At 42.4% G+C, this 14,783-nt stretch overlaps 1 protein-coding gene across 1 annotated transcript; it reads left to right on the top strand.

Moving 5' to 3' along the window:
* Window positions 1–13,419: 13,419 nt before the first annotated feature.
* Window positions 13,420–14,355, top strand: LOC130313969 (olfactory receptor 2G3-like). Its single transcript, XM_056552704.1, has one exon. It carries the CDS (start codon window positions 13,420–13,422, stop codon window positions 14,353–14,355), a length of 936 nt encoding a protein of 311 aa, XP_056408679.1.
* Window positions 14,356–14,783: the final 428 nt, after the last annotated feature.

The following is a 14,783-nucleotide window of genomic DNA, read 5'->3' as shown; positions in this document are numbered from 1 at the left end:
TATCCCCAAAGGACAGTTCATAAGAGCTAGGAGGGTGTGCTCGAACCAGGATATCTTCAAGAGACGAGCTAAGGATATTGAACAGTGATTTATAGGTAGAGGTTATGAGGGGAATGCATTAAATTAACTAGGAATCAAGTGAGCAGAGTAGATCGACAAACACTATTGGTTAAGAGAAAGAAGGATCAGAATGATAATGAGGTTGTGCGATTCATATCAAGATACAATAAACAATGGGGCACAATGAAGAACATCTTTAAGAAATATTGGCCGATACTGTTGACTGATAAGAAAATGGGTGAATTCCTACCGGAGATCCCATCTCTGACACCCAAGAGATCACCTAATTTACGTGATCTATTGGTGACTAGCCACTACATTCCTCAGAGCAAGCCTAGTTTCCTTAATAGTAGAGGACCGAAATGGGGTAATGTGTGTTGTGGAAATTGCACTGCCTGTACCTCGATGGAACGATCTAATACATTTGAGGGAACTGACGGGGAGAAATTTAAAATTGTTCATTTTTTCAATTGCAAAACATCTAATGTTATTTACTATGCACAATGTCCTTGCCGGAAGATTTATATTGGCATTACTACCAGGGAGTTCAGGGTTAGGATACTGGAACATATTAGGGACATCAAAAACAGTACCCACCTGGACCATGAGAAATTAAAATGGAAACCAGTTGCAAGACACTTTAGGGATTGCCATCAGAACAACTGGAGATTACTTAAGTTCAAAGGCATAGACAGGGTGTATAGTTGTAATCGGGGCGGTAATATGACAAGGATATTACAACAGAAAGAAACCAAATGGATCATAAAACTTAACACATTAAACCCTAGAGGACTAAACGAGAACCTGAGCTTCAGTGCATTTTTATAGATGTTATTTTATTGTGATTTTAATTATAATTTTTCATTCTAGATATGAACCTAGTGATTCCTTACCTTTTTTGCACCGTTTGGAGTTGATATTGAATGAGGTTTCCGGATGACCTAGTAAGAAAAGAAAGAAAAAAAGAAAAAAAGAAGAAATGAGAAGAGAGGAAGACATAAATATGGGAAATTAATGAGAGACCGATACAACTATACTAATGTGGATTATGGTTGCTATAATGATGGATTTTAATATTGGTCTATTATGTATAGCTTATGTTAATCACCCTTGTGAATTGCTTCTTCTATATGTATACTGCCGTTATTTTGAACATATGGTTATGATTTGGTACCCCTTATTGTGAGTATGGAGTATGAATGTGGTAGTAGGTGAGTGGTTGGTGTCGGGGTGTGTATGGTTGGGTGTGTGATGGGAGTGAGTGTGGTGTTTTCTTGTTTGTGGGGGGGGGGGGTCATTTAGGTGTTTCTTTTTGGGTTTAGTAGGTGGTAGGTGTATGTTTTTGTGTGTGTGTGTGTGTGTGTGTGTGTGTGTGTGTGTGGGTGGGGGGGTTATCACATTTTTCATTATATTCACCTAATTTTAGGTAATTTTTATTGTTATGGACTTGGTCCTCTTAGGGCACTTTTGATGTGATGGGTACACTTGATTATGAATTTTTTATGGAGCACTTGTATATATATATATATATATATATATATATATATATATTTTTTTTTTTTTAACATGTATTGATATTGATCACTTTTTGGATGTTGTATTTATTTCCTCTTTGGAGGATTACTGTATGGGGTATTAGGCTTGTCTAAGTAACAGAATACGGGTATTGTGTATATATTGTGAATTGATTCAATGGATAGGGGTGGATAGATCAGGTAAATTTATGAGGGGGTATTATTGATCCATCTATAGGGGGTTTATGATAATAATTTACTTTTATTATATATATACAGCTTTAATTGGGTGTTGTAACATTTTGGTTTATGGACGGTTTGGGGATGGTATGGTCACTGAATTATGTATTTATTATGTTATATTTTTTGGTGAGGCATATAAGTATATGCATATGATTATTTTATGTTATAATTCTAAATTTTATTTTATTTTATTATTTATTACTTTTGAATTATGGATTATTTATTATGTGATATCTAATATGAATTGAGTATTATGAATTATTAGTATTATTATATTGAGAAGAACTAGTATATCGGTTGTACATATATGAAATATATATATATTTTACATGCATATTTTTATTCTCTCTGGACCAATGGTAATTGGTAATACTAATATGTTTACTCATATTAGGCTTCCTTATACTACTTACTAAGATGTGGTGACACCTACTGGCCATCCAGGGAATCGTATCTTAATTAATTATTTGGGTTTCCGATTTTTGTCTCTGTCCTCTGTGCGCGCGCGCATCGCGATCCCGGGCGGAAGTTCGGATCCCTATGTGTCACGTTTGGGCGGAAGCTGTCATGGTCACATGACGGTGGACACCCAGTGACGCGGCGGGTTCTGGATTCCGCTTCCGGGACGCGATCCGTGCGCCGGTTATGGAGGCACATATAAGGAGCAAAGGGGTGAGATGACAGCACCTCCTGACGAAGTGGGAAGACCCACGAAACGACGTCCGTTGAGGGTGCACGGTGTCCCTGGATGGCCTGTGGGAACATGCCTACTACAGGTAGTGTTTGATGGAGATATATATAATTCCTATAATTGATCTTGTATTGATGTACACACTGTCGTACCGATGTTAAGGGGGATACATAACTTTATGCAGTGTTCCTATTGTTTACCATCTTCTGATAATCAGGACCAGGGCACCAGTGCCATTCTGGGGTATATGTTTTTTAGGGGTGGGGTTGTCTGTCCTTTCTTTTGTCATTGTTAATTGTGTTTAGTACATTAATAAAGTTTATACAATTTTTGTATGAATTTTGCATTATTGGTGGTTATTGTATGGTGACAATTGTAGGAGTATTACCATAGGTGTTTTTTGTTGCCATTTCTATTGGTGTCATATTTCAGAGGAAGAGTGTAGGATATATTCTTACATTTTCCAGTGACCGCCCAGACCAAAGCAAGAAGTTCTATAGTCAGCATCATTTCTTTCTGCACCCCGTAGATGCCTACTGTCATAGGCTTTAACTCTCTCTTTACCATCCTGTATCTGCGATAGAATGGCCCCCAAACCTTCAAAGCTGGCATCGGTGTACAGTCGAAATGGCTGGCTGTAGTCAGGGTACGCTAGAATGGGGGGTTCAGTAAGGAGGCACTTCAGGGCCCGGAAGGCTATTTCTTGATCTTCATCCCACGGTATTGGGAGTCTTCCATTGTAGTTTTCCTTGGCAACTCCCCGCATCAGAACAGTCAGAGGCCCAGCAATTTGAGCGAAGTGAGGGATGAACCGTCTGTAATAGCCCATAAATCTCAAGAAACTCCATATGTCACGTACAGTTCTAGGCGTGGGCCACTCTTTCACAGCACTCACTTTATCAGGATCTGGTTGTACTCCTTCAGCACTGACGACATGTCCCAGGTAGTGGACTTTGGGCTTCAATAAATGGCACTTGGAAGGCTTGCCTTTCAGTCCATGTTGTATTAGGACTTGGAAGACTTCTCTGAGATGGCCCCGGTGTTCCTGGTATGTCCGAGAGTAGACAATTACATCATCCAGGTAAAGAAGAACACTTTGGAAGTTCAGGTGCCCAAGGCATCTTTTAATTAAACGTTGAAAGGTAGCCGGGGCATTGCAAAGTCCAATGGGCAGGGGTTCTCCGGTACTTACACATCTTATCCCCTATCTAAAGGATAGGGGATAAGATGCATGATCGCGGGAGTCCCGCAGCTGGGGACGCCCGTAATCAAGCACCCGTCACCCCGTTTGTAATCAGTCCCCGGAGCTTGTTCGCTCCAGGTCTGATTACGGGCGACCGCAGGGCCGGCGGCGTGTGACGTCACTCCCCCGCCCCTGTGTGATGTCAAGCTCCGCCCCTCAATGCAAGCCTACGGGATGGGGCGTGATAGCTGCTGCACTCATCTTAAGAACATCTGCCGCCACACCTGTCTTCCTGGGAAATCCCGTCCTTCCTGCTAGTCCGACATCCACGAGAGCAGCAACCCAAGAGAGCGATAATTGGCTACAGCTCCCTTATATGGGCAGGGACTGGTCTAGAGCTAATTGGTCCAATACTTCTGTCAATCACCTTCACATAGAATTAGGGGTAGCATATGACCTAAGGACCTCCAAAGGTCCTCTAACATACCATAGAGGAATAAGCATGGTCACATGACCGAAGGTCCTGCGACGCTAACAAGGTAAGTATACTATACATTATATTAAATATACACATTATTATTAACCCCTTAAGGACTCAGACCATTTTGGCCTTAAGGACTCAGACAATTAAATTTTTACGTTTTCATTTTTTCCTCCTCGCCTTCTAAAAATCATAACTCTTTTATATTTTCATCCACAGACTAGTATGAGGGCTTGTTTTTTGTGCGACCAGTTGTCCTTTGTAATGACATAACTCATTATATCATAAAATGTATGGCGCAACCAAAAAACACTATTTTTTGGGGAAAATTAAAACGAAAAACGCAATTTTGCTAATTTTGGAAGGTTTCGTTTTCACGCCGTACAATTTATGGTAAAAATGACGTGTGTTCTTTATTCTGAGGGTTAATATGATTAAAATGATACCCATTATTACATACTTTTCTATTATTGTTGCGCTTAAAAAAAATCACAAACTTTTTAACCAAATTAGTACGTTTATAATCCCTTAATTTTGATGACCTCTAACTTTTTTATAGCGGCGATATGGGGGCTCATTTTTGCGCCATGATCTGTACTTTTTTTTTGATACCACATTTGCATATAAAAAACTTTTAATACATTTTTTATAATTTTGTTTTTTAATAAAATGTATTAAAAAAGTAGCAATTTAGGACTTTTTTTTTCGTTCACGCCGTTCACCGTACGGGATCATTAACATTTTATTTTAATAGTTCGGACATTTACGCATGCGGCGATACCAAATATGTCTATAAAATTTATTTTTTACGCTTTTTGGGGGTAAAATAGGAAAAACTGCCGTTTTACTTTTTTATTGGGGGAGGGGATTTTTCACTTTTTTTTTACTTTTACTTTTACATTTTTTTTACATTTTTTTTACACTTGAATAGTCCCCATAGGGGACTATTCATAGCAATACCAAGATTGCTAATACTGATCTGTTCTATGTATAGGACATAGAACAGATCAGTGTTTTCGGTCATCTTCTGCTCTGGTCTGCTCGATCTCAGACCAGAGCAGGAGACGCCGGGAGCCGGACGGAGGAAGGTGAGGGGACCTCCGTGCGGCGTTCTGAATGATCGGATCCCCGCAGCAGCGCTGCGGGCGATCCGATCATTCATTCAGATCGCACACTGCCGCAGATGCCGGGATCCGTATTGATCCCGGCACCTGAGGGGTTAATGGTGGACGCCCGAGAGATCGCGGGCGTCGGCCATTGCCGGCGGGTCCCTGGCTGCGATCAGCAGCCGGGATCAGCCGCGCATGACACGGGCATCGCTCCGATGCCCGCGGTTATGCACAGGACGTAAATGTACGTCCTGGTGCGTTAAGTACCACCGCACCAGGACGTACATTTACGTCCTGCGTCCTTAAGGGATTAAATAGGTACATAGAAACATCACAGAATTAGAATAGAGGGGAGGCGACTAGGGGCTGTCCCACCTGAGGGACCCTACCTGAGAGTAGTTACACTAACTTTGGGGACCACCATACAAGGTACGGTATGCAATACGGTACTAGGACACCACAATACCATGTGTGCAGGGCACAGCAGTGTCAAGCTGTTCTTCACATGGTTTGTCTTGGCAAAAGGAGTCACACAGGGGAAGACCTGCTAAAAGTCATTCATCAAGAAATCAATTCATGGCTTACTCCACGAAAAACTGGCAATGGTAACCATGGTGAGTGACAACGGGAAGAACATCTTGTCTGCGCTGCGACAAGGAAGCCTGAGTCATGCACCCTGAATGGGACACGTGTTCAATCAGGTTGTCAAGCGGTTCCTGATGTGTTCCCCCCATCTGCAAGACATCCTAACAATGGGAAGGAAACTTTCCATACACTTCAGCCACTCATACACCGCAAAGCACACCCTCCTTGAGCTGCAGCGTCAGAACGGTATCCCCCAACATAGTCTGATTTGCACATTTCCACACGTTGTAATTCCACCCTCCATATGTTGGACCGACTATACGAACAGAGAAAATCCATCACCGATTTCTTGATGATCCAAGCAGATAGGGGGACTCCCCTGTGTAACTTCAATGTCAACCAGTGGCAGCTCATACGTGACACCTGCCGTTTGCTCAGGCCCTTTTGAGGAAGCCACCTTATTAGACAGTCGCTGGGATTACAGGATGAACAACATCATTCCACTGCTTCATTTACTGCAATACGTGGAAACGATTGCTGGTCAGGGCCCTGGTGAAGTGGCGCCTACATCTCACGGCCATATGAGCCCTGTGGGGGCTCAACTGGAGGAGGTGGAGGAGGGGGAGGGGCACAGTGGAGCACAGTTTAGTTTTTGCGAGATGTGCGGTTTTTCTAGTCATCTGACTGGAGAGGAGGAACAGGAACAGCCAGAGGAGGTAGAGGGTTATGAGGAAGGCAAGACAGAGGACCCAGACACAACATGACAGTATGCAGTGGAGATGGAGGCAGGGAGCCCCTCCGAGTCTCAAATGGCACAATGCATGCTCACTTGCTTGTGTAGTGACCACCGAATTGTCACCATTCGGCAGCAGGATGACTACTGTCTCTCCACCTTATTGGACCCTCGCTACTGTCACAAAATGGGGGCCTTTTTTACAGCCACTGAGAGGGAGGACAAACTTACCTACTACAGAGACATCCTACATAGTCAGTTGGCCGATACCTATCTGCGCCATCGTCCATTCTTCTCGCACATCTGACTCGGGGGGCCCCCTCTGCTCACCTTTCAATGCCATGGCTGATGGGGAGGTGGGGTGGCAGGAGCAGTACCAGCTCCATCAGCAGCAGACTGAGTCTACAGTCACTGATGAGTAGCTTTCTTCACCCCCATAGTGAGCAGCAGGTAGACCTGGAGCAGGACCTTAACTAGCAGGTGGTGGCATACCTTGACATGACAATACCTACACACATTGAAGATCCGCTGGACTTTTGGGCACCCAAACTTGATTTGTGGCGGCAACTAGCAGAGTTTTCCCTGGAAAAGCTGTCCTGCCCGGCCAGTAGTGTGCTATCAGAGAGGGTGTTTAGTGCGGCAGGGGCCATAGTAACGCCAAGGAGAACTCGTCTGTCCACGAAAAATGTGGAGAGACTGACCTTGTGAAGATGAATCAGGCAGGGATCAGCCAGGATTTCCACCCACGAAAGCCTGATCCATCAGAGTAGATTGACATGGTGCCACATTAACACTTCACAAATATGGATAGTGCAAAACATATTTAAGGTGCTTCTCCCCAGTTACAGACATTCCTCCGCACCAGACGACAAGTAACAATTGAGGATATGCATTAGCTAATACTTAACTTTTCTTATAGGTACCCAATTTTTTTTTTTAAATCAAACAAAAGGAAAGGTGTACAAAAAACACCATGTGCCACCTACACCACCAAGTATTGATGTGATGTAAAGACCTCTAAAAGGTGGAAGGGAACAACGTTTGGTCCATTGTAACCGGTGGGGGAAAAATCTTCCCCTGTAAGGCCCTACTCTTGCATTATTAATGCAGCCACTATATGGTCTCCTCATGCTGCCGCCAACTCCAGACTGTGTCATTCAGCAACTATATGGTCTCCTCATGCTTCCACCACCTCCAGGCTGTGTCATTCAGTAACTAAATTGTCTCCTCATGCTGCCGCCAACTCCACGCTGTGTCATTTAGCCACTATATGGTCTCCTCATGCTGCTGCCAACTCCAGGCTGTGTCATTCAGATGTGGTCTCCTCATCCTGCTGGCACACTAAAGAAAACTTTTTGGGTACATCTATTTGAAATCTTCAATTTAAATGTTAAAAAATATCTTTGATCTTTTCTATTGTGAGGCCCTATGGTCTCGTTTGGCTGTTGCTACCTCCAGGCTGGGTCCTTCAGCCACAGTATGGTCTCCTCATGCTGCCGCCACCTCTACGCTGTGTCATTCAGCCACTATATGGTCTCCTTATGCTGCCGCCACCTCCACGCTGTGTCATTTTGCTACTATATGGTCTCCTCATGCTGCCGCCACCTACACACTGTCATTCAGCCACTAAATGGTCTCCTCATTCCTCCGCCAACTCCAGGCTGTGTCACCGTATTGCCATGTGGTCTCCTCATGCTGCTGGCACATTAAATAAAACTTTTACGGTTCATCTATTTGAAATCTTCTATTTAAATGTTAAAAAATATCTTTAATATTTTCAATTGTGAGGCCCTATTGGCTCGTCCGGCTGTTGCCACCTCCAGGCTGTGTCATTCAGGCACTATATGGTCTCCTCATGCTGCCCTCACCTTCATGCTGTGTCATTAAGCCACTATATGGTCTCCTCATATTGATAACACCTCTGTCATTGTGCCGCTCTGCGACGCCTCTAATCTGCATGTCATACTGAATAACAGTAATACAGCCAGGCAAAGTGTTCTACACCCCTATTGAGGCTCTCTGTAAGCCAGAAATGGCCATTTTTAATACAGATTGTACCTAATTTTCGGCCGAATCAATTTTTTCAAAAATTCACTCATCTCTGGAGGTAATATTGCAATTATGGATACTGACAAATACTGTGAGATGGTACACAGTATCTTGAATGATAGGAACACTTACCAAATTCTACCAAAAGACCCCATGGATACTTACTTGAACCAACTGAAGCCGATTCTGGTGACAGCACAAACAGATGGTGTAATAACTGAAAACAAAGCGAAATTCATGTTAATCCAAGACCTACAATATCTACATTTTATGCACTTCCAAAAATGTATAAAGGGACAACCCCTCTAAAGGGGCGACCCATTGTTTCAGGAAACAATAACCTGACCCAAGGAGCTAGCTGTTACATAGACAAAATCTTGGCCCCCTTTGTACCTTCCCTTTTTTCTTATTTGAAAGACAATAAGGACACTTAAAATAAATGATTTATCAGTCACTGAGAACACTTCATTTATGAGTCTTCACGTTGAGAACCTTTACAGTAACATTCAGCATAATTATGGTTTGACAGCTATCAACACTTTTCTTTCTCTCCCACTACCTCAAAAAAGGTTTGCATTAGTCGGTGCACAGGAAGTCCCCATGGCGGTACCTTTCACCTTTCACATCTTAAAATCTCATTAGCACATCCTGCTATCTTACTCAGACCTAAGACAGAAGGTAGGCCCCAGAGCAAGTATTACTTATCGCAGGGGGCCCAATTTGCAGGACTTATTAGTGCATAGCCACTACAAAGTACAAGAACAACGGAATGGTGGAACAAGATCAACCACATGGTTACTGACTCCCCCACAGGGCACATACCCAAATTGCAAATTTGTATCTACAAGAAAGAACTTCAAGAATCCAGTAGATGACAGTAGTTATTAAATCAGTGACTTAATAAATTGTGGTACCAGGAATATTATTTATATTGCCCAATGCCCATGTCTTAAGCTGTATGTGGGAAAAACAATAGCAGAGTTCCGGAAACTGATGCGGAGACACTGCTGGCTGTGCATATGAGAACAGTACATCCTACAGACAAATATGCAATAACATTTTGGGGTCTGAGCAAGATGATAATGAATGAAAGAAAAGAAGACATAGACAGGATATTATTGAAGGAAGAGGCCCGATGGATATATCGGTTGGCGAACCACAGCCCGATAGGTCTGAGCAAAGGATTTTCCTATTCCGAATTCTTGGAATAATTAATATAAAAAATATTAAGATGGACAACAAATAATATACCTCTGAATGGCAAAAGGAATGGTATAGACGACTTGGCATAATTGCTATGTCTATTGAATAAGTCTCTAACAGATGGAAATAATATGGTTACATTAGTTCTTATATGTCTCATTAAAATATTAAAATTATCAATATACAAACCATGGTGGAGAAGATGGGTGGTGAAGCCTGGCAGGTGGAAAACCGGAGAAGACGGTGCTAAAAAAGAAAAATTATCATTAAGAACTTAGAAAAATGAAACCTAGGGAGTGATGTATATGTGAAATTAGGGAAAGCTTATGTCATTATTTAAGGAATAATTGAAAATGCAATACTAAGAACCAACTTAATAATAGGCTACTAAGAATTGATGAATATGATTAGTAGAATAAACAAGCAAAATATACTTACCATGGACAATAGATAGTGAGTTCTGAATGAATGCATTCCCAATGGGTAAATGTACTACTATGTATCAATGTCAGGTAACCATTCCTAATGTATCCCCAATTATGGACATAATAGCAATTATTACAATTTCTAGTATCCAATTTTACTATAAGTTAACAGATTTCAATAAATCCTATCAATGTTGCAGCCGCAATATGGGCCAAATTATAAAGGATACAATGTTATAGCCATATAAATGAGATATTGCAGCAGAATATAGGGAGAGCCCTAAACAGAAATTAATCTAATGTCAGAGACATGCACAGACACCTGTCAGCCGCGTGCACCAGACTAAGTCTACATCTGCATGATGCAGACTAAGTCAGCGGGCATGTTCGGACAGCGCTAAGCGCACCTAGGTGACAGCAGATTATGTGACATGGGACAGTCATGTGATAGGCGCTCCGGGCTCACATCTATGAAGAGGCAGGTATTGATTGGATAAACATAGCGTATATGATGTGATGCATTATCAGGATAATTAGAAAGGTTATAAATAGCTGAGAAATACATTGCAACGCCAGACCTCGTGCCTTTGAAAAAGCCAGGGAACTGGTGAAACCTTAGGGAGGGGGGTGTTTCATTTTAGATCGGCACCTTCATGTTAATATTGGTGTAATTAACACATTTAAGTGCAGTTATTCCCAAACAAGGGTAAGGAGGAATAATTAATGCTAAAGAATAGCTTGCACTTAATAACATTATCATTGAGTGAGTCTCAGTTAGAGACCCTCATACAATGAGTGATCACATGTTTTGGTGCACGTAATATTAAAACACTTTTGACACACAGTCATATAACATTTTAATCATAGAATTAATAAAAGCTAAGTTTTATTTAGTTTTTTGGGGAGTCTCTAGTTTAGGGCGATTCCTGAGGGACTAGTCCCTAAAAAGTGTTGATTTATAGGTTTTGTCCTGAGACCCCTAGGGGAGTTTTTGGTATTGAAGGAAAACTCCATTTAAATTGATCAGACTGGGTCTGGGAATGCACATAGGTCTCACCATGGAATGAAGACGGTGCAACAGGAATTGTAGGAGTTGCTGGGACCTGTGATGCAGTAGGCGCAGGTGCAGACATAGCATCCAGACAAGCAGAAATCGTGTTCAAGGACTGAAACATGGCATCTTGATGGTCGCTCCAGCATTGTAGCACCTGAAACAAATCTTGTAGGATGGGCACGGGCATGCCAGCGGGGTCCATGGCCTCAGCAAACTGTAACACCCCACAGTTGTGGACCCACTGTGCCACAAGAGGCAGCCGGCTAAGCAGGCAGAATGGGGCATACTGACACTTAAAGATAGCATCAGGCACAGCTGGCAAAGAGCAGGCACAGAGTCTAAGGGATGAATCAACAGGGAAGTCCAGTAGACAGGCAGGATTGTCAGACAGACAGGGCAGGAAAACTAGGAAATACAGCAGACACATGGCACAGAGAATGTCACCCGACATAAGTACCAGGACCTACACTGGTGGTTGGCAAACAGCAGCATGCAAATGTGGTGGCCTGTCTACCTAGAGTGCAGTTGGTGGCAGCATTTTGTGTGTGGGCATGTGGACTGGTTATGGGGTGTTTATAACTCATTTAGGACCTATTGTGCTAGGAGTGTGTAAAAATAAGTATGGAAGTAGAGTGCCCATTTACAGTAACAGCCCAAGGTCACATGTTCAAGAAAGACCAGAGAGGTTTGGGCATGTGGACCTTTGATCAGTGGTTTGTGACCAAAAGTGCTAGCAATGTGTGTATTGTGTCACTGGCTCAAAGGAAGACCATACTCCCAGGAGTAGATTTCTAGCTTGCCAAATTGACAGCATAGCCGTAGGAGATAAATCATGATTCTTTAGGTTGGGTATGCTCGAACGAGCGGAGTGTACAAGACATATACTAAAGCAAGACTGTTCCAACTTGGATGGGTTGTTCCTGTATGGTTTGAATACCTAGTCATAAGTAAAAACAGATGCTTTAGAACAGCACTAAACCATCACTCTTCAGTAAGAATATACAAAAAAAAGTAGCCATTGGTACCTGTTAACTGTTTTATATCTTAGTTACATAGTTAGTATGGTTGAAAAAAAACACACGTCCATCAAGTTTAACCAGGGAATTGAAGGGTAGGGGTGTAGCGCGATATTGGGGAAGGGATGGGATTTTAGATTTCTTCATAAGCATTAATGTTATTTTGTTCCAGGAATGTATCTAACCCTATTATAAAGCTGTAAATTTTTCCTGCTGTGACCAGTTCCTGAGGTAGACTGTTCCATAAGTTCATAGTTCTTATGGTAAAGGAGGCGTGTCGCCCCTTGAGACTAAACCTTTTCTTCTCCAGACGGAGGGAGTGCCCCCTCATCCTTTGGGGGGGGTTTAACCTGGAACAGTTTTTCTCCATATTTTTTGTATGGGCCATTAATTTACATTTATCATATCCCCCCTTAAACGTCTCTTCTCAAGACTAAACAATTGTAACTCCTTTAATCGCTCCTCATAACTAAGATGTTCCATGCCCCATATTAGTTTAGTTGCACGTCTCTGCACCCTATCCAGCTCCACAGTGTCCCTTTTATGGACAGGCGACCAAAACTGAACAGCATATTCCAGGTGAGGCCGTACCAATGCTTTATAAAGGGGGAGTATTATGTCCTTGTCCCTCGAGTCCATGCCTCTTTTTATACATGACAATATCCTGCTGGCCTTGGAAACAGCATCCTGACATTGCATGCTATTCTCTAGTCTGTGATCTACAAGTACACCCAGATCCTTCTCTACCAGTGACTATGCCAGTTTAATCCCCCCTAAGACATACGATGCATGCATGTTATTAGTACCCAGATGCATAACTTTTCATTTATCCGCATTGAACCTCATTTGCCAAGTGGATGCCCATACACTTAGTCTATCCAAGTCATCTTGTAACCTATACACATCCTCTATAGACTGTACCGTGCTACAAAGCTTGGTGTCATCTGCAAAGATAGAAACAGAGCTGTTAATGCCATCCTCTATATCATTGATAAATAAATTAAACAACAGCGGGCCCAGTACTGAATCATTGACATATCGTGACATATCTTTCAACAGCTACAGTACAAGCAATGGAAACATCAAATCAAACATCTTCAGGAAGATTCATCCTCCTTGGCATGGCCAATGTCCTGCATCTCCAGGTCATCTGCTTTATTACATTCTTGATGATGTATATTATAACACTGTCAGGGAATGTTCTACTGATCATTGTTGTATTAATTAACTCAAAGCTACACACTCCCATGTATTTTTTCTTGAGTAATCTCTCCGTGATTGACATCTGCTTCTCCTCCACCGTCGTTCCTAAAATTCTAGAAAATATTTTATCCACGGACAGAAGTATTTCTCTTGTGGGATGTGCACTTCAAATGTATTTCCATATGTCCTTGGGGGCTACGGAGTGTGTCATTCTTGCTGTCATGGCCTATGATCGTTTCGCAGCCATTTGTAGACCATTGCACTACCAAACGATTATTAACAAGAAGATATGTGTTTGTTTAGCTTCTATATCATGGGGTGGGTGCTTTGCTTTTGGCATCATTCATACACCTCTCACTTTTCAATTGCCCTTTTGCAAATCCCATCATGTTAATCACTTTTTCTGCGAGATGCCTCCTTTCTTTCAACTCTCCTGCAAAGATACTCATCTGAATGAAATTGTCATGTATGTTGCGGCACTTATCATTATCCTGTGCGCTTTCTGCTTGACGTTAATTTCATATGTTCACATCATCTACACCATCTGCAAGATCCAGTCATCAGAAGGGAGAGAAAAAGCTTTCTCGACATGTTCATCCCACCTCACTGTTGTATCTGTGTACTATGGGACTATTATCTTCATGTACATGAAACCTCGCTCTGAATACTCTCCTGAAATAGGCAAGACCATGTCTATTATATACACAGCAGTGACCCCAATGTTGAACCCCATCATCTATGGCATGAAGAACAAGGATGTTAAAGACACAATCAAAATTAAGCTTTCTAGTCAAACCAAAAAATAAAGATACATTGATTGGAAACCACAAGCAAGTATAGTAGTTTAAAGGAAAACTGTCAGCCAGTTCACCCAATGCACTAAACCTAATGCACTGGGCTGTAGTGTGGGTGAACAGGAGTCTCTAAAGGGTTCACTTACTTTGTAAAGTTTTGTTGCCGTCGAGTTAGCGTCCTCTAAAGTGTCGTACTTCACCTCCTGTGTTACGCTCTGCAGGCGGGTCCCCGGCCAGCAGTATTTCTTTGGGTTCTGGAGGAAAGTGCTGAAGTTCGCCCCTGTTACATATTCATTTACTGCTACTCCACGTCCTAGTGACAGGGAGTTACACGCCCCCTGAGCGCAGCGCTCTGTGTTCAGAGCGCTTGTGCTGAATTTTTTACCCAGCTCTCACGTCCTTCTGACGTGAGAGCTGTGCGTCGGGAGAGCCGCTCTGTG

This window comes from Hyla sarda, unplaced genomic scaffold (assembly GCF_029499605.1).
Source record: "Hyla sarda isolate aHylSar1 unplaced genomic scaffold, aHylSar1.hap1 scaffold_18, whole genome shotgun sequence".
In the NCBI taxonomy this organism is placed as follows: Eukaryota; Metazoa; Chordata; class Amphibia; order Anura; family Hylidae; genus Hyla; species Hyla sarda.
This window is presented reverse-complemented; position numbering and strand designations above follow the sequence as displayed.